Source organism: Rosa chinensis, chromosome 3 (genome assembly GCF_002994745.2).
Source record: "Rosa chinensis cultivar Old Blush chromosome 3, RchiOBHm-V2, whole genome shotgun sequence".
NCBI lineage: Eukaryota > Viridiplantae > Streptophyta > Magnoliopsida > Rosales > Rosaceae > Rosa > Rosa chinensis.
In genome coordinates, this window is record NC_037090.1 from 9,802,637 (window position 1) to 9,826,503 (window position 23,867).

The 23,867-nt window shown below is 39.1% G+C and overlaps 4 protein-coding genes and 1 pseudogene across 5 annotated transcripts; all 5 read left to right on the forward strand.

Moving 5' to 3' along the window:
* Window positions 1-1,225: 1,225 nt before the first annotated feature.
* Window positions 1,226-23,309, forward strand: LOC112194068 (receptor-like protein 6). The gene is made up of 2 exons (XM_040516938.1): window positions 1,226-4,504; window positions 23,151-23,309. Exon 1 carries the CDS (start codon window positions 1,226-1,228, stop codon window positions 4,442-4,444), a length of 3,219 nt encoding a protein of 1,072 aa, XP_040372872.1. The 3' UTR covers window positions 4,445-4,504; window positions 23,151-23,309.
* On the forward strand, window positions 5,324-12,353 carry LOC112194069 (gamma-interferon-responsive lysosomal thiol protein). The gene is given in 6 exon segments (XM_024334331.2): window positions 5,324-5,563; window positions 11,544-11,609; window positions 11,714-11,788; window positions 11,790-11,852; window positions 11,963-12,055; window positions 12,128-12,353. Coding segments are annotated over 6 exon segments (693 nt in total). The 3' UTR covers window positions 12,284-12,353.
* Window positions 12,837-14,039, forward strand: LOC112194070 (annotated as a pseudogene).
* Window positions 14,777-16,708, forward strand: LOC112192700. 2 transcript variants are annotated; one of them, XM_040516786.1, is made up of 2 exons: window positions 14,777-15,535; window positions 15,696-16,708. In XM_040516786.1, the coding sequence occupies exons 1-2, from the start codon at window positions 15,199-15,201 to the stop codon at window positions 15,698-15,700; spliced, it is 342 nt and encodes a 113-aa protein (XP_040372720.1). In that variant the 5' UTR covers window positions 14,777-15,198; the 3' UTR covers window positions 15,701-16,708. The 2 variants fall into 2 exon arrangements, with proteins under 2 accessions (XP_040372720.1, XP_024188318.1); XM_024332550.2 differs by having other exon boundaries at window positions 15,701-16,708.
* On the forward strand, window positions 19,902-23,090 carry LOC112194071 (receptor-like protein 7). The gene has a single exon (XM_024334332.1). It carries the CDS (start codon window positions 19,902-19,904, stop codon window positions 23,088-23,090), a length of 3,189 nt encoding a protein of 1,062 aa, XP_024190100.1.
* Window positions 23,310-23,867: the final 558 nt, after the last annotated feature.

The following is a 23,867-nucleotide window of genomic DNA, read 5'->3' on the forward strand; positions in this document are numbered from 1 at the left end:
GCTAGTTAATTTGTGGAAAAATTGGGAAAGACTTGAAAGTCAAGCAATCTCATGGGGGCTTTTTCCACAATATTAAACTCACCGTATCTATGCAGAATCTCAAAATTCTCTAGCATCTCTAAAGGTCATAACGAATGCATAGATTCCCTGATTAATCTTGAAGCGATTTCACAGTTATATGTCTTAACCAAAGGATTCGATATTACTTTATCGAATTACTATTACTATTTGACTTTGATAAACTGAGTCAATTTTCATGTTTTTTCTAACATAAGTGGCTATTATGTACACATCCAACTTAATTAGAGTTTCGTTAGTGAGTATGCAAAATAAAGAAGGAAATTGCATATAATTCTTTTCTTTTTCTTTGCCAGTACACATGAGAGATCCTCAGCATGAGGTTTGTTAGCAGCAACTAATCATACTACCATAGAGATCGAAATAGAATCCCAGTGTATGAGGTTGATTTTTTTGGTGTTGAACTTCAAGTTTAACTGTTTAAATATATTGTTATATGCCTGGTGTGATTAGCAGAAGCTACATTTTGATTTATTTATTTTTTGAGTGCTGTATTTGCCACAAATATCTTGGAGACTATTTTGAGCTTCCATATCAACATCTACATCTACTGAATTAAAGTAGGAAAGCAACTTTCAAGAAAACAACATTTACAAATGAAGAAGAATTCAGAGTCAAGCAACCACAAATCTCATGGAACCCTTTTTCCACGGTACCAGTTCCGTTACCAAAATACCATCACCTCTCTTAGCGTATAGGGGGTATTCACAAACACCACATCTTTTTTAAACGGATGACATAACTCAAATTACAGACCATCAAAAATCAATTGATATATGAATATTCTATGACCCCATAACTTATCTCATCTCATTCCTTAATCATGCATCTAGCTTGCCAAAAAAAAGTTACAAAAAAGATGCAATGTCGACATTTGAAATATATGTAGCCTCCAACTTAATTAGTTGCATGGACTATCTAAATATTAGAATTTTCAACACCTTCCAGCCCAGAAATTCAAAAGCAACATCTGAACCCAGAGCCCACAGTGTGACTGCAACTCTCATGGTCAGTAATTTAATATTATTATTATTATTATTTTTTGTGGTTATAAATCTCGTGGAGTTTTCCAATTCCACCTTATAAAATCCACTAACCATTAAGAGTTCTTCACCTAACCAAGACATCTCTAAAAAGCTAATCCAGAATGAAAACTTGGCTACATTTCTTCCTTCTCTTAGTCACACTCTGGGTTAGTATCATCATCATCATTATCCCTCTAGTTCATAGCAAGTGCATTCCAGACCAGCAACAATCATTGCTCGATTTCAAGAGCAACCTTTTATTCAATTCCTCTCTTTCCTCCAAGCTTATTAGCTGGAACTCAAGTACCGATTGCTGCTCTTGGGTCGGAGTTACTTGCAGCACCAATGGCCGTGTTCTGGGTATTGACCTCAGCAGTGAGTCAATCTCAGGTGGCATTGACAATTCCAACAGTCTCTTCCATCTTCAAAATCTTCAAAGCCTCAATTTGGCGGACAACGAACTCGGCAACGGCTCTCAATCAATTCCATCTGCAGTCGGGCAGTTCATGAATTTGAGGTATCTAAATTTATCTTCCAATGCTTATTCAGGGAAAATCTCGATTGAGATTTCACGCTTGACGAAATTGGCAGTTCTTGACATTTCTTATAATTATTTCATCGTTGATCCCTATGAGGATATTTATGAGTTCCTTGAGATCTCAAATTTACACAAGCTGGTAGAGAACCTCACAGAGCTTAGAGAGTTGTATCTTGATTATGTCCAAATATCAGCAGAGGGGAGTGAGTGGTGCCAAGCCATATCATCTTCCCTTCCCAACCTCAGGGTGTTGAGCTTCTCCTATTGTAATCTTTCAGGCCCTTTTCACGAGTCTCTTGCTGACCTCCGATCTCTCTCCGTGATTCAATTGGGATGGAACAATATCTCTGCTCCAGTTCCAGCATTCTTTGCCAACTTTTCAAACTTGACATCCTTGATTCTCTATGATTGTAATTTGCAAGGAACATTTCCGAAAGAGATCTTTCAATTACCTTCTCTTCTTGTGATAAGCCTTTCAGGAAATGACGAACTTGATGGTTCCTTGCCAGAATTTCCAAAGAATGGATCTCTTCAATACCTGGATCTAAACGGGACTAATTTTTCAGGAGCATTACCAAACTCTATTGGCAACCTCAAAATGTTGTCCACAATTGATATTACAGCCTGTAATTTCACAGGATCAATCCCCAAGTCAATGACAAACCTTACGCAATTGGTTTCTTTGCGGATGTATGAAAACCACTTTGAAGGTTCAATTCCGTCACTCAGTGGGGCCAAGAATCTAGAAGTAATAGACCTCGCTTTTAATGTTCTGACAGGTAATATTAACTGCATCCACCGAGCAAACCTTACTAATCTATCCTTTCTCATCTTAGCTGGCAATATGCTCGATGGGAATATTCCATCAGCTCTGTTTTCTCTTCCCTTGCTGCATGTGATAGATCTTTCCCACAACCAATTCTTTGGTCATTTTCCTGAAATTTCTAATCTCTCATCCTACTCTGTCAAAGGCCTTGATTTGAGTCGAAACAATCTGGAAGGGCCAATACCCATGTCTATCTTTAATTTACGGAGCCTTACTAATCTTTATCTTTCTTCAAATAATTTCAGCGGCTCATTTCCTCTAGATGGTCTTCAACATCTGAGAAATCTTTCTTCTCTTGATCTTTCACACAACAGCTTGCTTCTTAGCCATGATGCTACCAATTTATCATATTCCTACTTTCCTCAGTTTGAAGATTTGTCGTTGGCCTCATTAAACTTGAGAACATTCCCTGATTTCTTGAGAAATCAATCTGAATTACGTTCTTTAGATCTTTCAGATAACCAGATACATGGCGAGATACCCAACTGGATTTGGAGGTTCAATAATCTCTATTTCCTAAATCTTTCGAGCAACTTTCTAGAAACTCTAGAAGGTCATACAATCAATCTCACTTCTATACAATTCCTTGACCTTCATTCCAACAAGCTTCATGGGGAAATCCCAATTTCATCGTCACCTAACATGTATTATCTGGATTACTCAAGGAACAACTTCAGCTCTACCATACCAACTACCATTGGAGATATGCTTCTTCAAACCAGATTCTTCTATGTCGCAAGCAACAACCTTCAGGGGATAATTCCTGGATCAATATGCAATTCACTTTACCTTGAGATTCTTGATCTATCCAATAATTCCTTAAGTGGTACGGTCCCTCACTGCCTGACTACAATGAGCACTCTTTCAGTACTTAATTTAAGGAGAAACAATCTTAGAAGTATAGACATGTTATCTCACAATTGCAGTTTGCATACTCTAGACATCAGTGAGAATCTGATACAAAGTCAGTTTCTAAAATCACTTGTCAACTGCCCTCAGTTAGAGGTTCTGAACCTTGGAAAAAATCAAATAACAGGTCCATTTCCATGCTTTTTGAAGAACATATCCACCTTGCGTGTCCTTATCTTGCGATCCAATAAATTTTATGGAGGTATTGGATGTCCCAAGATTAATGGCACTTGGCCAATGCTTCAAATCATCGACCTCGCTCATAACAATTTTAGTGGAAATGTACCAGGGATAGTATTGACAAATTGGCAGGCAATGATGACTAATGAAGATGATGCCTCATCAAAGCTCAATCACCTTCAATTTCAGGATGATAAGCATATTGCGATTTATCAGGATACAGTTACTATTACCATCAAAGGTTTCGAGATAGAGCTGATAAAGATTTTAACAGTCTTCACCTCGATCGATTTCTCCTGCAACAAGTTCAACGGATCAATACCTTATGAAATTGGAGAACTCAAATCACTGCATATCCTCAACTTGTCCAATAATGCTTTCACAGGTGCAATTCCACCATCATTAAGCAACTTGAGTCAGCTAGAGTCTTTAGACCTCTCACAGAACACCTTGAGCGGTCAAATTCCACCACAGCTTACAAAACTCACTTTCCTTTCAGTCTTGAATTTTTCACATAATCAATTGGTCGGCAAGATTCCGAGCAGTAACCAGTTTCCAACATTTCCAAAATCTTCCTTTGAAGGAAACAAAAATTTATTCGGGCCTCATTTGACTGAAGAAAACAGAACAAGGTTGTCACCTTCGGCAACGAAAGGAAGCCATCCAAGTTCTGGAGATGAGATTGATTGGAATATCATCATTGTTGAGATTGGATTTACATGTGGGTTCGGAATTGCCATTGGGTCACTTTTGTTTTGCAAGAGATGGAGGAAATGGTATTATAGAGCTATGTATAACATTCTTGTGAAGATATTTCCTCAGCTAGAACACAGGTTTGGTCATCACAGAAGACATGCGTTCATAGGCGAAAGGTACTGGAGACGTTGAAATGGTTGTCAAGAGCAATAAACCCAACTCTGTCGTCGGCTTGGATGGTCTGATGACTCAAAGGTTCCAGCAGTTGATTTCTTCTTAATGTCTTTAAATTCCGCTTGTTGCCTATTGACTAATTTTAAGAGTGTTTCTCTTTAGTTTCTTTTGTTTTGTTGGTGAGAAAGATTTTGGCCAAGTCTCTCTTTCTCTTATGTATTTTCTTTTTCATTTAATAAAATTTCGAGTAAGAGGATAGATTACTCTCTTAACTCGCTTCTATAATAAGAAGAAAAAATCAGTTTTAAAAAATTATATATATATAATGATTAAGGTATGTACTTTTTGTGTTATGTTTTTATTTAATTCTAGATAATATATTATATAAGAAAACTATTGAAATTCTGACAAAAAAATTATAGATATTTGAACTTTTGAACATGTAATGGAAATTTTTTGGGAAGCCATTGAAGAGTGTCAAAAGAAAAAGTTGTTCTGTAAACTACTTTTCTCTAATCTCCGGTCAGCATCCGGCTAATTTATAATTTTTGGCGAGTTCTCTACTAACTTCCTCAATTAGTGACATAAACTGAAACATTTAGCAGGTAATTATCTGCCAATACAAACGCTCTTCGTTTGATAGTCTGTCATGTCATCAGGAGGAACAATGAAGGCTTTTTGGTTGAAACCCATAGAGAAAGAAAGCAAAAATTTCTCCAAAAAGAAAGCAAAAAGATTATATGGGCACCCACATGGATAGAGGTGAGGCCACCCCACAACCCAAGCGATGGTCTAATTACAAGCATTCAGTACAGTTTAACTCCCAATGGGACAAATAGTTCATACATATAAACCACACACAGTCTCAAGCCAAGCCCTGTGATCTAATCTTCCCAAATGGGTTTTACCAAACTCTTCCTCTTCTTCTTCTTCCTGGTATCAAACCCATCTCAATCTTATGCTGCTGAGAATGTGAGCGTGACTCTCTACTACGAGACTCTGTGTCCTTATTGTGCCGATTTCATAGTGAACCATTTGGCCAAGATCTTCCAGAATGTGCTCATCTCCATCGTCAATCTCAGAATGGTCCCTTGGGGCAACGCTTGGCTCAATTCTGATTTCTGCTTCGCCTGCCAGGTCAGCTTTCTCAAACCCCCAATTGCTCCCCCTTCTTTTATTTTCAGCTACTCACTCATTGTGTTCCAGCTGATAGCTACCTCATTGTCTGTTACGTCCTCAACGACGTCGTTCCTAGTGATGTCAGTGTGTCACGAGCGCCGCCTTATCTTTCCATCTTTTAAATTACATGCCCATGTGACGCAGTCGAATTGATAACTAGGTTTACCAGCAATAAACCTAAGCAAAAGATTCTGGAGTCCACCAGAGATAAAAGAGAAAATCTCTATTATATTGATTAAAAGTTGAAAGATGCGTTCTGCAGCCGCATAAATAAGAGAAAAGTACCCTAGGGCGACTAACAACGAAACCCTAAGGCCCATGGATAAAAACGAAAACAATCCAAAAATAACTAAGAAAACCAAAAACGGGTAAAATAGAAAAATGCCGTTTTGAGGCCCTAAACGATCCCGAAAGCCCGAAAAATGCTACAGCTCATGGCAAAGCCATGAGTCTTGTTTCTGGCGCGATTCCTTTTCGGGAAAGGTAAGGTGCGTCCCAATCAGACACCGAACTGCCATTTCCTGTCTACTAGTCACTTTTCGTTTTCCTCCTTTAGCACGGTCTAACTGTTGTTCAAATTGAGCCTTCATCCTCTCTGCATCAGTCTCCTCCACCTCCGAAGAACTCGACCCCGAGTTCTCATATGGATAAAGAACTTCATCTTCACGAAACTCATGCAGGTCAGCCACATTAAAAGTGTTAGAGATACCCATAGAATCAGGTAGAGCGACAACATAAGCATTGTCGTTAATCTTCCGCAGCACCTTAAAAGGACCATATTTTCTGGGTTTCAGCTTGTTATAGGTACCAACAGGAAATCTCTCCTTCCTCAGAAATACCATCACGTCATCACCTTCTTGGAACAATTTCACTCTGCGATGTTTATCAGCTGCAGCTTTATTCTTAGCATTAGTTGCTTCCAGCTTGGCCTTAACTTCATCCCGAACAGCTTGTACATCTCTAGCCATACTATCAGCAGCAACACTAACTCCAGGAACTTTAGGAAGCTTCACAAGATCAACCACATGTTGAGGAACAGTAGTATAAACTAAGGAGAATGGTGACTTCCCTGTGGCGCTATGCACAGCACTGTTATAAGCAAACTCCACTTGGGGCAAAGCATAATCCCACTGTTTGGGCCGATCTCCACAAACGCTCCGGACCATGTTACCCAAAGTTCTGTTAGTAACCTCTGTCTGACCATCCGTTTGAGGATGGGCTGTGCTACTACGGTTCAAAGACGTTCCAAACATCCTCCACAAAGTAATCCAGAAATGGCTAAGGAACTTGGTGTCTCTGTCAGATGTAATGGACTTGGGTACTCCATGCAAATGAACCACTTCCCTGAAGAACAGTTTAGCTATATTAGAAGCATCAGCAGTCTTCTTACATGCGATGAAATGCACCATCTTAGAGAACCTGTCAACTACCACAAACACTGAATCCACTCCCCTTTGGGTACGGGGTAAGCCCAACACAAAATCCATAGCAAGGTCCTGCCAAATGTCATCAGGAACAGGTAAAGGTAGATAAAGACCTGTATTTTGGGACTGACCCTTAGATACCTGGCAGGTGTAGCACTTTCTCACAATAGTTCCTGCATCCTTCTTCAACTGTGGCCAGAAATACCTCTCCTCAAGACTAGCAATAGTCTTGTCTATGCCCAAGTGCCCACTCAATCCTCCTCCATGCAGATCTCTGATCAGTTTTTCCCTCAATGAAGAACTAGGGATACAAAGTCTGTTGCCCTTGAATAAATATCCTTCATTCTCATAAAAATCTGCGACTGCATTGTTATTGCTGCACTTGGCCCAAATCGCTTTGAAATCAACATCTTCCTCATACAACTCCTTCAAGAGATCAAACCCCACGATCTCCTGAGCTAAAGTGACCAGTAAGGACGCCCTCCTACTCAAAGCATCTGCGACCCGGTTAAGAGTACCAGATTTATGTTGAATCACAAAAGGAAATTTCTGCAGAAAACTCACCCACCTTGCATGCATTTTATTCACAGTTTTCTGGCTATTGAGGTACTTCAAGGCTTGGTGATCGGTGAACAGTACGAACTCCCTCTGAATCAGGTAGTGCTCCCATTGCCTCAATGCCCGGAACACTGCATAAAATTCTTGGTCATAAGTACTCCACTTCTGACGAGCTTCACTCAGCTTTTCACTAAAGAATGCTACTGGTTTCTTCTCTTGTGACAACACAGCACCTACTCCCACGCCACTAGCATCACATTCAACCTCGAATATCTTGTCAAAATTAGGAAGAGCAAGAACTGGTGCAGTACAAAGTTTCTCCTTGATTAAAGCAAAACTTTTCTCTTGTTCCTCTCCCCATTGGAATTTGCCTTTCTTCAAACATTCAGTAATAGGGGCAGTAATGGTACTGAAATTCTTCACAAATCTTCTGTAGAAAGTGGCTAAACCATGGAAACTCCGCACTTCAGAAACTGTTTTTGGAGCTGGCCATTCTCTTATTGCTCGTACCTTTTCTTCGTCAACCTGAATGCCTTCTTCTCCAACCACAAATCCCAGAAATAATAACTTGCTGGTGCAGAATGTACATTTTTTTAAGTTGATGTACAGTTTATTCTCCTGTAAAGCTTCCAAAACCTGCTTCAAATGCACCAGATGTTCTTCTTTGGTCCTGCTATAGATCAGTATATCATCAAAATACACTACTACAAAGGAACCTATAAAAGGGCGAAGAACCTGGTTCATAAGCCTCATAAAAGTGCTGGGTGCATTAGACAACCCGAATGGCATAACCATCCACTCGTACAAGCCATCCTTGCTCTTAAAAGCTGTCTTCCATTCATCTCCTGGCTTGATTCGAATCTGGTGATATCCACTTCGAAGGTCTATCTTGGTAAACACTTTGGAACCTTCTAGCTCATCAAGCATGTCTTCCAAACGAGGAATAGGAAACCTGTACTTCACAGTTATCTTGTTAATGGCCCTGCTATCAACACACATTCGTCATTGATTGCCCTTCTTAGGAACAAGGAGGACTGGAACTGCACAAGGACTCATACTCTCTCGAATGAACCCTTTTTTCAACAAGTCTTCAATCTGCTCTCTCAAAATCTCATTCTCCTTGGGACTCATTCGGTAATGTGGCAGATTGGGCAAGCTAGCTCCAGGCACCAAATCAATCTGATGTTGAATGTCTCTCATAGGTGGCAGCTCGTTGGGCAACTCATCCGAGATCAACTCTTCAAAATCTCCCAACATGTCCTGTACTTCTTTGGGAATCACCACTTCTTCCTTTTCTGCAGACAACAACCCCTTTATCACCACTGGACAGAAAACCTCAGATTCTTTAAAGGCCCTCTCCATCTCAAGTTCACTGCTAGATAAGGTCAGGAAACTCTCCCCTTTCTTCACATCAGATTTCTCAAATTGACACACATGAGCCATAGCAATTTTATGGTTATTCCACATAAACAACATCACATTGTCCCTGCCTTTATAAGTAACATCCACATCATATTGCCAAGGTCGGCCAAACAAAATATGACAAGCATCCATATCAATAATGTCGCACAAAACTTCATCTTTATAATGCTTACCAATGGATACCGGCACTTTGCAGGATTCAACAACTCGAACTTGTGGACCTTTCTTGACCCACTCGAGGGAATAAGGTGCCTCATGAGGCTGCGCCGGTAACTGCAAATACTCCACCAGTTTCTTGGCTACAAAATTTTCGCAGCTCCCATTATCCACAATTAAATTACACACTTTGTTATTAATGGAACAAAGTGACCTGAAAATATTGCGCCGCTGCCCCTCTTCTTTAGGACATAGTAGAACCCGCTGCAACACAATGTTAACCTTCTCAGGAGATTCCTCCTCCGCAAACTCAGCTCCATCATAATCGCCATCTCTCCTAACTTCTTCTTCATCCTCATCATAATCATCTATAAGGGCAGTTTGTCTCCTCTCATGACGCATATTAGATCTATGCCCAGGCTTGTTGCATCGATAACAGACATCTCCTGTAGGTCTAGCATAAGGATTATTGAACCTCTGATTCGGGGCTCTATTTTGAACACCACTAGAAGTGTTAGAACTGCCCGCGCCTTTAAAAGGAGGATTAGAAGCTTTAAAGGCGTTTTCTGCTCTCTGCAGCGTAGTTATACCCTTGGCAGTTGAGGCATTAACCAAATCTGCACTCCTTTGGTAGTTATACCTCTGGAAAGAAGAAGCTCGTGAAGGTTTCTCCAACAACTCTGCTTTCAATGCTAGGTTTGTCACTTCGGCCATAGTATGAACAGTTTGTAACCCAATTCTCTCCTGAATGGAAGGCTTCAGCCCACTGATATAGTGAGCCACCTTCTGGCCTTCAGTCTCTCCCAATTCATTACGCTCTGAATAGCGTAAGAACTCAGCCGTATAATCAGCCACTGTCCTAGTTCCCTGGACACATTCAATATACAACCTATATAGAATCTGCTCATAATCATCGGGCAAGAACCTCTCCATCATCAACTGCTTCATTCTTCGCCACGTTCTAACACCCTGCTTCCTCTGCTTCTTTCGAGTGTTCTGCAACTTATCCCACCATACTGCAGCAGTACTCTTCAATCTCCAGGCAACATGCTTAACTTGCTTGTGTTCAGGCACTTCCATAATCTCAAAGAATCTGTCCACCTGAAGCTGCCAATCCAAATAATCTTCTACACCCAAATTGCCCGAAAAGAAAGGAATTTCGGCCTTGACTTTGTAATCCTGGTCAGCTTGTCCATGTTGCTCTTGTTGTAAAATTTCTTCTTCAGGCTCAGATTCTGATGTATTATCAACAACTTCACCACGTGGAGCCCTAACTCGCTGGCCTCCTTCCCCATCTCTACGCCGATTATTGTTGTTGTTGTTCCTCTCGCCCAACAATCCACGAATTTCTCCAATCTGATTATTCATGGAATTGATGGCAGCGGTAAACGCTGCTGTAAGAGCTTCAATATCAGATTTCGTAACTTCACCCATTGCTACTAAGGCAAATAAAAGAGACAGGGAAGACCTGCTCTGATACCACCTGACGCAGTCGGATTGATAACTAGGTTTACCAGCAATAAACCTAAGCAAAAGATTCTGGAGTCCACCAGAGATAAAAGAGAAAATCTCTATTATATTGATTAAAAGTTGAAAGATGCGTTCTGCAGCCGCTTGCGGCTGCATAAATAAGAGAAAAGTACCCTAGGGCGACTAACAACGAAACCCTAAGGCCCATGGATAAAAACGAAAACAATCCAAAAATAACTAAGAAAACCAAAAACGGGTAAAATAGAAAAATGCCGTTTTGAGGCCCTAAACGATCCCGAAAGCCCGAAAAATGCTACAGCTCATGGCAAATCCATGAGTCTTGTTTCTGGCGCGATTCCCTTTCCGGAAAGGTAAGGTGCGTCCCAATCAGACACCGAACTGCCATTTCCTGTCTACTAGTCACTTTTCGTTTTCCTCCTTTAGCACGGTCTAACTGTTGTTCAAATTGAGCCGCCATCCTCTCTGCATCACCATGTGTTAATCTTATTTTACAATTTTACCTCTTTATTTCTATAATTTACATTTACAATGTCCAAAATAGAATCACTAAAATGTCCATCTAGTTTAATCAAACGACATAATCACACACCAACAGAGATAGGGTATTTTGGACATTTTCATGATCCATGTGTGGGTTCAGGATGAGAGTTATGTGCAACCATATTAAATCTCAAAGGGCTACATATGATAAGTTGTGAACTTTCGAAGTACAAGGTCAGAATGACTGAATGAGAATGCACTAAATATGGGGGAGTAGTGTTCGTGCAATTTGTTTAGTAAAGGTTAAGTGAGAACTCTGTCAAATCATATGAGGTTTTTGAACTTTAATACGCCAATCAGTTTTGTAGCTCAATGATTATTCTTTTGACCCTTTTTGTGCTTTACAGAATGGAACAGATGAATGCTTGCTCAACACAATTGAGGCCTGCACCATCACCATCTATCCTGATGTGGTAAAGCTTATCATACAGACTTCAAACACTTTGTTCCAAACATGTACAGATGACCCTTGAACTTTGGTTTGGTTACTATTTCTGATGGATTAATTTTATTGCAGAATCAGCATTTTACATTCATCCACTGCGTTGAGAGGCTCACGTTGCAGAACAAACACAGTAAATGGGCCGATTGCTTTCAAAATGTCGAAGTTGGGGACTGTACCTATTGATTGCTACAACAGTGGATATGGCAATCAGGTCAGTTCTCTTTCAATCCTATTTTGTTCTTGCTGTTTTTGCACTGCTTCATCATTTGAGACTTGACAAAATTATTCTTCATGGATTGGCAATTTGGCATTGATGCATAGATTGAAACAAAATATGCAAAGGAAACTGCTCAGCTTAATCCACCACATAGATTTGTGCCATGGCTGGTTGTCAATAATAAACCACTTGCAGAGGTTAGTCAAATCACATTTCGGATTGCTTGATTCCTCATTTTTGCCCCCTCATGACCAGTTTTCTCTATGTAGGACTACAAAAATTTTATGGCCTATATCTGTAAGGCATACAAAGGAAAATCTCCAGAAGCTTGCAGATCAATTCGCTACAAGACTGAATCAATTGGAAATGAAAAATCAATTTCTCAAGTTTGCCTAGCAGAACAAGGAAGAAACTCTACATATTAAGCCCGAGGAGCAGACTATCTGGCAAAAAGTTTACATTGACATTCCATATGATAATTGAACCTAATGTTGATTGATATGACATTGTTGAAGCTGACCCTATAATGTATTATGGTCTGATATTGTGTTATGTTTTGTGTGTTTTTTGAATCCATGTTTGTTACTGCTTAATCATTCTTGTCAAAATCTGAGGGCTTTTCACTGCCACCATCATCTATTTATAATTGAGAAAATCAAGTTATGGTAAACTGATAGTAGCAGGCAGGTGTGCCATTGATCTATAACCCTGCTGTTGCTGATGCTGATGCTCTCTAGGTGATCATAGCTCTAATAAGCCTTTAAGATATGCACACATGGTTGGATGACTTTTTTGCCCAAAATTCTATAACAGGGGGCATTCATTTTATTGCAGAATCTTGTCCAAAGATATGATTATGATCTGGCCATCATTAATATCAGAGTACCAAACCCAACAAAAGAAATTAAAAGAGAAGAGGGAAACTACTTACTAGTTACTACTAGTACAACACTGCTGAAACAGATCTGAACTGCAAAAATGGCATCTGCTCTATTCTTTACTTGTCTGACCTGTTCAATGTTCCTGCTTACTATTCCTTATTATGTTGCTACTCAGAAAGTTACTCTCTCGCTTTACTATGACTCTTTGAGCACATCTTGTGCAACCTTCATCGTCAAGAATCTTGCTAAGATTTTCTATGTTGATCTCATCACCATTCTCAATCTCAGACTGGTTCCTTGGAGTGATGCATACGCCAACAAATCAAACAACAGCACCGCTTTCTGTCAGGTTTATATTAATCACTTTTTTTACCAACTTCATTGGTTCAAATTTTCTGCAACATTATTTATGAAATCATTAGTGATGCATCTGTTCTTCCTTCTGTGCAAATTTCACAGCATAGGCCAGATGGGTGTAAGTTGAATTCTCTGGAAGCATGCGCTATCGATGTTATGCATGATGTGGTGAGATAAAATGAGTTCCAAAGAAAGATTATCAATTTATTGAGTTAGAAATGGTTTTGAAATTTGAGTTTGTGATGCAGAACAAGCACTTTGCTTTGATTTACTGCATAGAATTTCTGGCCATAGAGGGAAGGCACAAGGAGTGGGAAACTTGCATTGCTTCAGTTCATTGGGACTGCCTAAGAAACCCACTTTGAATTGCTACAACAGTTCAAATGCAAAAAAGGTTTCATATTTAATCCTATCTACAAGAATTCATGATGATTAAGTTGTCCATTATGTTTGACATTGTTGGATTAGTGCAGCTTGAACAAAACTATGGCAATGAAACCATGCACCTCAATCCACCTCTAAAGTTTGTACCATGGCTGGTTCTGAACGATCAACCTATTGGAAATGTTGGTCCTCTCTCTCTTTCTCTCAGATCCCTCTTTTCTCCATCTCCCGTTTTTTCTCACACGTGTTCGATCTCTCTCTTTGAATCAAAATTAACTTTTGTCTTAATGAAATGCAGGACTACGAAAATTTTGCTGGCTATGTGTGCAAGGCTTACAAAGGTAACATTGCGCCCATGGCATGTCAATCTGTGCATTTGAAGCAGAAGACAGAATAGACACACTCCACACAAGCAATCAAATCAACCAGAATCAAGCCTCAATCCAGGATCATTAATCCAACCGAAGTCGATATCTTTACCAGCAAATCAGATTGCATAACTCTACTAGTTGTGGATCATGAAAAAGAAATCACGCATTCTATTGCTTGATCATAGTTCTGACTTTCTAGTTTCTCAGTAAATGGTTCTCTCTATATTATGTAAATGAGTTTATAATAATGAAAAGTTCGTAGCGATTATAAAGTGTTATATAAGAAAAGAATCTATTGATTGTGGAAATAGTTAATGTTTAATTTATTCCTGGGAGTTGAATCAACCACAATGAACGAGATCCTAACACAATGGCTAAAAAAACTAGCATGTTTTAGAGGATTTTGGTTCGATCATATGTTTTTTACTTTTGATAATATGGTTTTGATGTCTCATTACAAGGAAGATTTGCTAACTATCATTTGGTCTAGCAATCTCCCTAACTAAATGTTGATAGAGGTTTCAAATCTGAATCTCACATGAGTCACAACCCTAAAGAAAACAAAATACTAAAAAAAAAAAAAATGAATACATATTCATCATTTTGATTTTTACCATATAAGATTGCAACTTCCTCTTTTGTATGTTGAAACTTGAAACACGAAAAAGTGGCTACGGAATACGATCACACCTGATCTCATTTCTCACTCTTTGAACCGAAACTAAGCATTATCTATCTACGCTCTACGGAGTTGGTAATCCACCATTTTGTTGTGCACCTGAACAAAAAGACGGTGATGAATATAGTTTTCAATATCCAACCCTCTTCTGTTACCTTGTACAGCAAGCCAATCCGTCGGAGCACTAGCAACTCTTCTCGAACTGGAGCTACAGTTCTAGCTAGGTCCACATTAGGAACTAGCAAGTATCATCGAAATTGTGTACTTAATCCTCTTCCCAGAAAAATAAGGATTCCCACTCATTCCAGTACTTGCTTAGGAAAAAAAAAACAAAAAGAAAAACACATGTAAGCCAGTGGAGCTAGTCTTGTATAAAATGATCAGTGAGGCTTCTTCATCATCGTCTTCCTACTCTTCCACAACAAAATCCCAAACCTTGGTCACAATTCCATCAAATCACCTTCACAATTTCATGGCGCCACTTTTGAATTTCAAATTTCTTCCTCATAATTTCCGCCATATCTGAAACCCCTTCTGTGATCTCGGTTTCCCAAACACCCCTCTAAACAGAGATCCACAAACCCTTTTCTCTCCATCAACGAGTGACGGTCTGGCTTTGATTCTTGCGATGGCGGCGATCGACAGAGACGGGTTGTTCTCTCGGGTTTATGACAGAGAGCGGCGGCGGTGTGGTGGAGAAGGGCGGCGAGGGTATTTTGGGAATTGAAGACGAAGAGCCGACTCTGACTCTGGCCGTGATGTTGAAGCGGCTGCGTCGGAAAAAGAAGATGGGGAAGGGTATTATGGAGGGTTTAGAGCGTAAAGATTTGATCTTTGGTGATCGAATTGAAGGGCAAAAGGGGAAAGGCGAAGAGGGAAAGATTGTTCAGAGGAATGGTGTGGGAACTAGGAGGCTGAGGTCTTCTTCTGCAAAGTCAAAGTTTGAATGGAAAGCAGATAAAGATGGAAGCATTCGTTGCCCCCCAGAGCACATGGAAGGTTGCGGTAAGTATCGTTTAGAACTTAGATGTTTGTTTCCTGGAATAAAGTCATGGATTTGGTAGAGAAAGCTGAAAATATAGATGAGAGCTATAAAATTTTACATGCTAGTAGTGAAACTTGTGAAGAAACTTGTTCATGTATAAACCCTGTGGATGATGTGAAGTGTAGAAAAGCAGCTTGTAGAGGTGCTCCGAAGGGGTGGTCCAAGGGCTGAAAGCATTCAACCCGAGGATTTTGAGCATTTTCAGAGGCATTGGATGAGGTGTGAGCCTGTTATTGTGAGCTGTCAAACCTGACTTGGGGCCAAAGACATACATTGCATATGGGGTTGCTCAGGAACTTGGACGCGGAGATTCTGTGACAAAGCTTCACTGTGATATGTCTGATGCAGTTAACATTCTGACCCATGCTACTGAAGTGACCCTTGAACCTAAACATCTTGCTGCTATAGAAGAGTTGAGAGAAAGCACAGGGAACAAGACCCAAAAAGAGATTTTCGGAAATTTTGGTCAAAGGAGACTCACTTGCATGGAAGAAGAAGTTGATGATGCAGGTGAAGGAGGTGCTCTATGGGACATTTTCCAGGTACAGGATGTTCCAAAGCTGGACCAATACATAAAGAAGCATTGTAGGCCATTGAAATTGGTGTTGTTCATCCGATACATGATCAGACTATTTATCTGACTGTGGAGCACAAAAGAAAGCATTGGTATTACATTGGATAAGATGGTTTTCCATTTGTTTTCAGAGAAGTCGGTCAGTGTTCTTGTAATACACAAAAACAGGAAGACATTGCACAAAACAGAGTTCACGTATAAGCCCAAAATTACTTCGATTGAAACTCATCATTAATAAGAGATCCAAACGGGACCTCTTAAGTGTGATATTGAATGCTTTTAAACAGTAGGGTTTCGAGGAACCATGATAACGTAATGTCTCATAGAGCTGAAGTGTGAATGTATCCTCAATTTTGAATGAACGCGACATTACAATAATTTACTTTCAACTTTTGAGATTAACCATGTATAGCATTTCCATATCACCACAACAAACAGATAATTGTACTCTTCAGAATCACATTACTACTGTGAATACCGGGTTGACAAAAGATCAACCATTTGAAACTTGAAGGGAGGCTGTTACAGAACTTACAGTTACAATCGCTCCTAGTGAAAGGGGAAAATTCTCCATTTATATCTGCCTAACCATCCTTCCATGCATTCACAAGCCACTTTATAATCTCAAATGAGAATTTGGGATGTTACCATTCAGTACATGGAAATATGATCAAGAATCATTTTCAGGACCAGTTCGAATTCCACCAAAGGCTTTTTCCAACTCGGCTTGCTTCTCTGCAGCTCTTCTAGCCTTCCGCCTATGATCTGTTGCAGTAGAATCAGCTTGGACCTTCTCCATTACTTTATCAAAACAAGGAATTGCTCCCTCCAATTTGTGGTAGACTCGGGTGCCTAGGTTGAAAAAAATCCTATACAGTCTAAGCACACAAAAAACACAAGAAAGAATTAATAGAAGGACATGCACATCCCTAAAGAGGGGAATATACAAAATGACCAGAAAATGTCCATAAAAAAGGCATTTATAAGAAACTCAATATCCTAGAATGATTTCAAAAAGCATCATCGTATATATCCTTTTCATTCCCTTGGGTTATGAGAAATTAAGGGAATCTTGGATAAACAAACCAGTTTATTAAGTGTTTGCTTTCACAATGATGGTGCATGACATTTGGTTTAACATTCTTTTGTTGAAATTAATACAACTCAAAAAGAAAGTAAAATTGATGCAAAAGCAAGTTTGTACCTGAACATCCATATTCCAATCTCGAATGTATGGAGGGCCAGTCATGTATGTACCAAGAGGTTTGCGATACCACTCTCCCTCGTAAGTTATCTGATCCATTGCTTTTCCACACAAAACCGCCCATGGCCTTAAACCAGGGATAATTCTAGAGAACTCGAGCCTGCTCTCACAAGAAGATGGTGTATAAGTAAGAGATAAGTAAAAAAAGTTGTTGTTTTACATCTCATAGAACATTATAGACACAACTACTGCATACGTAAGATCTTTAGAAATGTATTTGCTTGGCATGTGATCCTGTTCCAAAATTGTTGTTAGCTCAGAGCCACTACATAGATCACCATCATAAACAACATAATCACAACATAGATCAAAAGAACACCATGCATTGCTTCCTATCCAACACCCAAAACCCAATACCAGCAATACAACTAAACGTACTTAATTAGAACAACATGAAGGTTGCAATTTCAACATTAGAATCCCATTTCATAGACACAATAGATATCTAACATTACAAAAATCAAACCAACAAACACATTCTTCATTCAACACAAATTCACTGCACCTCCAACGTTAGCAAAATCAAACCAACAAACACATTCCTCATTTAACACAAAGCTCTATTGCGAAAACCTACAATCATAATATCTCTTCTCAAGCCTCTTGTAGCCAATGGCCTGAGCCACATCAATGGAGCAGCCCGGCGGGTACGGCCTCTGCTGGGTTGGGGTTTTGGGGAAGAATGAGTCGGCGAGGGAGAGGAGGTTGATGGGTGGGAGTGGGTTTGGGGGTTTTCGGAACCAGCCCTCAAAAGGGTTGAAGTTGATGGGAAGATGAGAGCTTTGAAGCTCTGGTTTTTGGCAGGGTTGGAAATGGAGACAGGGTTTTGACTGATACTGAGACTGAGAGACAGAGAGACTGGAACCACCTGGGGAGGATCAGTTTGATTTGGGCCTTTGATTGGGCCTGGGCTGTAGCCTGCCTGACAATCCATCTAAAAACTATTCACTATCTCTGTTAATTATGCTAGTTTCAGAATATTACAAAATGACCCCAAAGTCAATAATATGTGTCAACACGGACTCCTCCAACAGAGCTCAGCTTGTATAGCACGGTTCTGTGAGTGTGACTATTCAGCGTCTTTGATTTTTCTTTTATAGGGCTTAATTTCTTGGCATCCGTCGCTTTCGGTCAATACTCTTCAATCACTGAAATTTCCTAGCCCTTCGGTCTTCTCTTAACTTGTGCATATTAGTCAAGCTGGTTAATTCGTGGAAAAATTGGAAAAGACTTGAAAGTCAAGCAATTTCATGGAGGCTTTTTCCACGATATTAAACTCACTGTATTTATGCAGAATCTCAAAATTCCCTAGCCCCTAGCGTTTCTAAATGTTATACTGAATGCACAAATTTCCTGATTAATCTTGAAGCAATTTCACAGTTATATGTCTTAACCAAAGGGTTCGATATTACTTTATCGAATTACTACTACTATTTGACTCTGATAAATTGAGGCAATTTTCATGTTTTTTTTCTAACATAATTGGCTCTTACGTACACATGCAACTTAATTAGAGTTTCGTTGGTGAGTATGCAAAATAAAGAAGAAAATTGCATATGATTTTTTTTTTCTTTGCCAGTACACATGAGAGATCCTCAGCATGAGGTTTGTTAGCAGCAACTAATCATACTATCATAGAGATTGAAATGGAATCTCGGTGGAGGCTTTTTAGGTGTTGCGATTGGAGATGAGTATAAGGTTGATTTTTTGGTGTTGAACTTCAAGTTTAAATATATTGTTATATGCCTGGTGTCATTAGCAGAAGATACATTTTGATTTATTTATTTATTGTGTGCTGTATTTGCCACAAATATCTTAGAGACTATTTTGAGCTTCCATATCAACATCTACATCAACCGAATTAAAGTAGGAAAGCAACTTTCAATAAAACAGCCTTTTCAGATGGAGAAGACCTCACAGTCAAGCAACCACAAATCTCATGGAACCATTTCCACGTACCATTTCCGTAACCAAAATACCATCACCTCTCTTAGAGTATAAGAAGAGGTATCCACAAATCAACTGATCTTTTTTAAACGGATGACATAACTCAAATTACAGACCATCAAAAACCAATTGATATATGAGTGTTCTACTGACCTCATAAATTATCTCATCTCATTCCTTAATCATGCATCTACCTTGCCAAAAATAAGTTACGAAAAATCGAAAATGATGCAATTTCGACATTCGAAATATATGTAGCCCCTTAAAGAAAAAAAAAAAACTTAATAAGCTCCATGGGCTATCTAAATATTAGAATTTTTAACACTTTCCAACCCAGAAATTCAACTTCAACTTCTGAACCCAGGGCCCGGTTTGACTGCGACTCTCATGATCAGTGTCGGGCTAAAGTCTTTCACATTCCATCATTACTTTTTTTTTGTGGTTACAAATCTCGTGGAGTTTTCCAATTCCACCTTATAAAAGCCACTAATCATTAAGAGTTCTTCACCTAACCAAGACGTCTCTAAAAAGCTAATCCATAATGAAAACTTGGCTACATTTCTTCCTTCTCTTAGTCACACTCTGGGTTAGTATCATCATCATCATTATCCCTCTAGTTCATAGCAAGTGCATTCCAGACCAGCAACAATCATTGCTCGATTTCAAGAGCAACCTTTTATTCAATTCCTCTCTTTCCTCCAAGCTTATTAGCTGGAACTCAAGTACCGATTGCTGCTCTTGGGTCGGAGTTACTTGCAGCACCAATGGCCGTGTTCTGGGTATTGACCTCAGCAGTGAGTCAATCTCAGGTGGCATTGACAATTCCAGCAGTCTCTTCCATCTTCAAAATCTTCAAAGCCTCAATTTGGCGGACAACGAACTCGGCAACGGCTCTCAATCAATTCCATCTGCAGTCGGGCAGCTCATGAATTTGAGGTATCTAAATTTATCTCACAATGCTTATTCAGGGCAAATCCCGATTGAGATTTCACGCTTGACGAGGTTGGCAGTTCTTGATATTTCTCAAAAATATGGGTTCCTTGAGATCTTGAATTTACACAAGCTGGTAGAGAATCTCACAGAGCTTAGAGAGTTGTATCTTGATGATGTCCAAATATCAGCAGAGGGGAGTGAGTGGTGCCAAGCCATATCATCTTCCCTTCCCAACCTCAGGGTGTTGAGCTTGTCCTCTTGTAATCTTTCAGGCCCTTTTCACGAGTCTCTTGCTAACCTCCGATCTCTCTCCGTGATTCAATTGGGATCGAACAATATCTTTGCTCCAGTTCCAGCATTCTTTGCCAACTTTTCAAACTTGACAACCTTGATTCTCGATTATTGTAATTTGCAAGGAACATTTCCGAAAGAGATCTTTCTATTACCTTCTCTTCGTGAGATTAGCTTTTTGATGAATGTAAACCTTGATGGTTCCTTGCCAGAATTTCCAAAGAATGGATCTCTTCAATTCCTGGATCTAAGCGGGACTAAATTTTCAGGGGCATTACCAAACTCTATTGGCAACCTCAAAATGTTGTCCACATTTCATATTGAAGACTGTAATTTCACGGGATCAATGCCCAAGTCAATGACAAACCTTACGCAATTGGTTTCTTTGTTGATGTATGGAAACAACTTTGAAGGTTCAATTCCGTCATTCAGTGCGGCCAAGAATCTAGAAGTAGTACATCTCGGTTTCAATGGTCTGACAGGTAATATTAATTGCATCCACTGGGGAAACCTTACTAACCTATTGCTTCTTGACTTATCTTACAATATGCTCAGTGGGAATATTCCATCAGCTCTGTTTTCTCTTCCCTTGCTGGGTAGGGTAGATCTTTCCAACAACCAATTCTCTGGTCATTTTTCAGAAATTTCTAATCTCTCATCCTACTCTGTCAAATACCTTGATTTGAGTAGAAACAATCTGGAAGGGCCAATTCCTATGTCTATCTTTAATTTACGGAGCCTTAATCATCTTTTTCTTTCTTCAAACAATTTCAGTGGTTCATTTCCTCTAGATGGTCTTCAACATCTGAGAAATCTTTCTTCTCTTTATCTTTCAAACAACAGCTTGCTTCTTTGCCATGATGCTACCAATTTCTCATATTCCTACTATCCTCAGTTCAAATATTTGTTGTTGGCTTCATTAAACTTGAGAACATTCCCTGATTTCTTGAGAAATCAATCTGAATTACTTTCTTTAGATCTTTCAGATAACCAGATACAGGGCAAGATACCCAACTGGATTTGGAGGTCCAATAATCTCTTTTACCTAAATCTTTCATGCAACTCTCTAGAAACTCTAGAAGGTCATACAATCAATCTCACTTATATGGAAACCCTTGACCTTCATTCCAACAAGCTTCATGGGAAAATCCCAATTTTCTCGTCACCTCACATACTTTATCTGGATTACTCAAGGAACAACTTCAGCTCTACCATACCGACTACCATTGAAGATATGATTCTTCACACCAGATTCTTCTCTGTTGCTAGTAATAACCTTCAAGGGATCATCCCAAGATCAATATGCAATTCAGATAGCCTTGAGGTTCTTGATATGTCAAATAATTCCTTGAGTGGCACAGTACCTCACTGCTTGTCAACAATGAGCACTCTTTCGGTACTTAATTTAAGGAGAAACAATTTTAGAAATGTAGGCATGTTGTCTCACAATTGCAGTTTGCAGACTCTAGACATCAGTGAAAATCATATACAAAGTCAGTTTCTGAAATCACTCGTCAATTGCCCTCAATTAGAGGTTCTGAACCTTGGAAAGAATCAAATAACAGGTCCATTTCCATGCCTTTTGAAGGACATATCCACCTTGCGTGTCCTTATCTTGAGATCCAATAAATTTTATGGAGGTATTGGATGTCCCAAGATTAATGGCACTTGGCCAATGCTTCAAATCATAGACCTAGCTCACAACAATTTTAGTGGAAATGTACCAGGGATAGCATTGACAACTTGGCAGGAAATGATGGCTAATGAAGATGATGCCTCATCAAAGCTCAATCACCTTCAATTCCAGAACAACTCTAGTGGGATTTATTATCAGGATACAGTTACGATTACCAACAAAGGTTTCGAGATAGAGCTGATAAAGATTTTAACAGTCTTCACCTCGATCGATTTCTCATGCAACAAATTCAACGGATCAATACCTCGTGAAATTGGAGAACTCAAATCACTGCATATCCTCAACTTGTCCAATAATGCTTTCACAGGTGCAATTCCAACATCATTAAGCAACTTGAGTCAGCTAGAGTCTTTAGACCTCTCACAGAACACCTTGAGCGGTCAAATTCCACCACAGCTTACAAAACTCACTTTCCTTTCAGTCTTGAATTTTTCACATAATCAATTGGTCGGCAAGATTCCGAGCAGTAACCAGTTTCCAACATTTCCAAAATCTTCCTTTGAAGGAAACAAAGATTTATTCGGGCCTCCTTTGACTGAAGAAAACAGAACAAGGTTGTCACCTCCGGCAACGAAAAGAAGCCATCCAAGTTCTGGAGATGAGATTGATTGGAATATCATCATTGTTGAGATTGGATTTACATGTGGGTTCGGAATTGTGGTTGGATCACTTTTGTGTTGCAAAAGATGGAGGAAATGGTATTATATAACTATGTATCGCATTCTTGTGAAGATATTTCCTCAGCTGGAACAAAGGTTTGGTCATCACAGAAGACATGTGTATACAGGCGCAAGGTACTGGAGACGTTGAAATGGTTGTCAAAAGCAATACACCCAACTCTGTCGCCGGTTTGGTTGGTCTGGTGACTCACCTTGGGTTATGTTCTTCAAAGGTTCCAGCCTTTGATTTTTTTCGTAATGTCTTTAAATTCTGCTTGTTGCCTATTAACTGATATTGAGAGAATGTTTCTCCTTGCTTTCTTTTGTTTTTGTTAGTGAGAAAGATTTTGGCCTAGTCCTCCTTTCTCTTTTGTACTTTATCTTTTTCATTCAATAAAATTTCAAGTAAGGGGACAGATTACTCCCTTAACTTGTTTTAGAAAAAATATTAAAAAAATAAGGTATGTGTTTTTTTGTGCTATATTTTTAATTTGAAAAATGATTCCATATTTAATTCTAAATAATATATTAGTAAAATTTAATTAGAAGACTGTTGAAATTGCCATAAAAAGTTTATGAAGATTTTAACTTTTGAATCTCAATAATAAAAAGACTGTTGAAATTACCATAAAAAGTTTATGAATATTTTAACTTTTGAATCTCAATAATAAAAATTCTTTAAGAAAATAATTGAAGAATGTCAAAATAAAAATCAAAACAGGAACGAGTTGTACACTAATTTCCTCTGATCTCTAGTCAGCATCCAGCTAATTCATAGTTTTCGGTGAGTTCTCTACTAACTTCCTCAATTAGCAACATGAACTGAAATATTTGGTAGGTAATCAACTGCTAATAATACCATGAAGAGCATTTGAAGTCTGTCATAGAACAATGAAGACTTATCGGTTAAAACCCATAAAGAAAGAAA

Coding starts and splice junctions, on each gene's coding strand:
- LOC112194071 (XM_024334332.1), top strand. CDS start 19,902: ATGAAAACTTGGCTACATTTCTTCCTTCTCTTAGTCACACTCTGGGTT.
- LOC112192700 (XM_024332550.2), top strand. CDS start 15,199: ATGACAGAGAGCGGCGGCGGTGTGGTGGAGAAGGGCGGCGAGGGTATT. Junction 15,536..15,700: donor AGAGCACATGGAAGGTTGCG/GTAAGTATCGTT, acceptor TGTGAAGTGTAG/AAAAGCAGCTTGTAGAGGTG.
- LOC112194068 (XM_040516938.1), top strand. CDS start 1,226: ATGAAAACTTGGCTACATTTCTTCCTTCTCTTAGTCACACTCTGGGTT.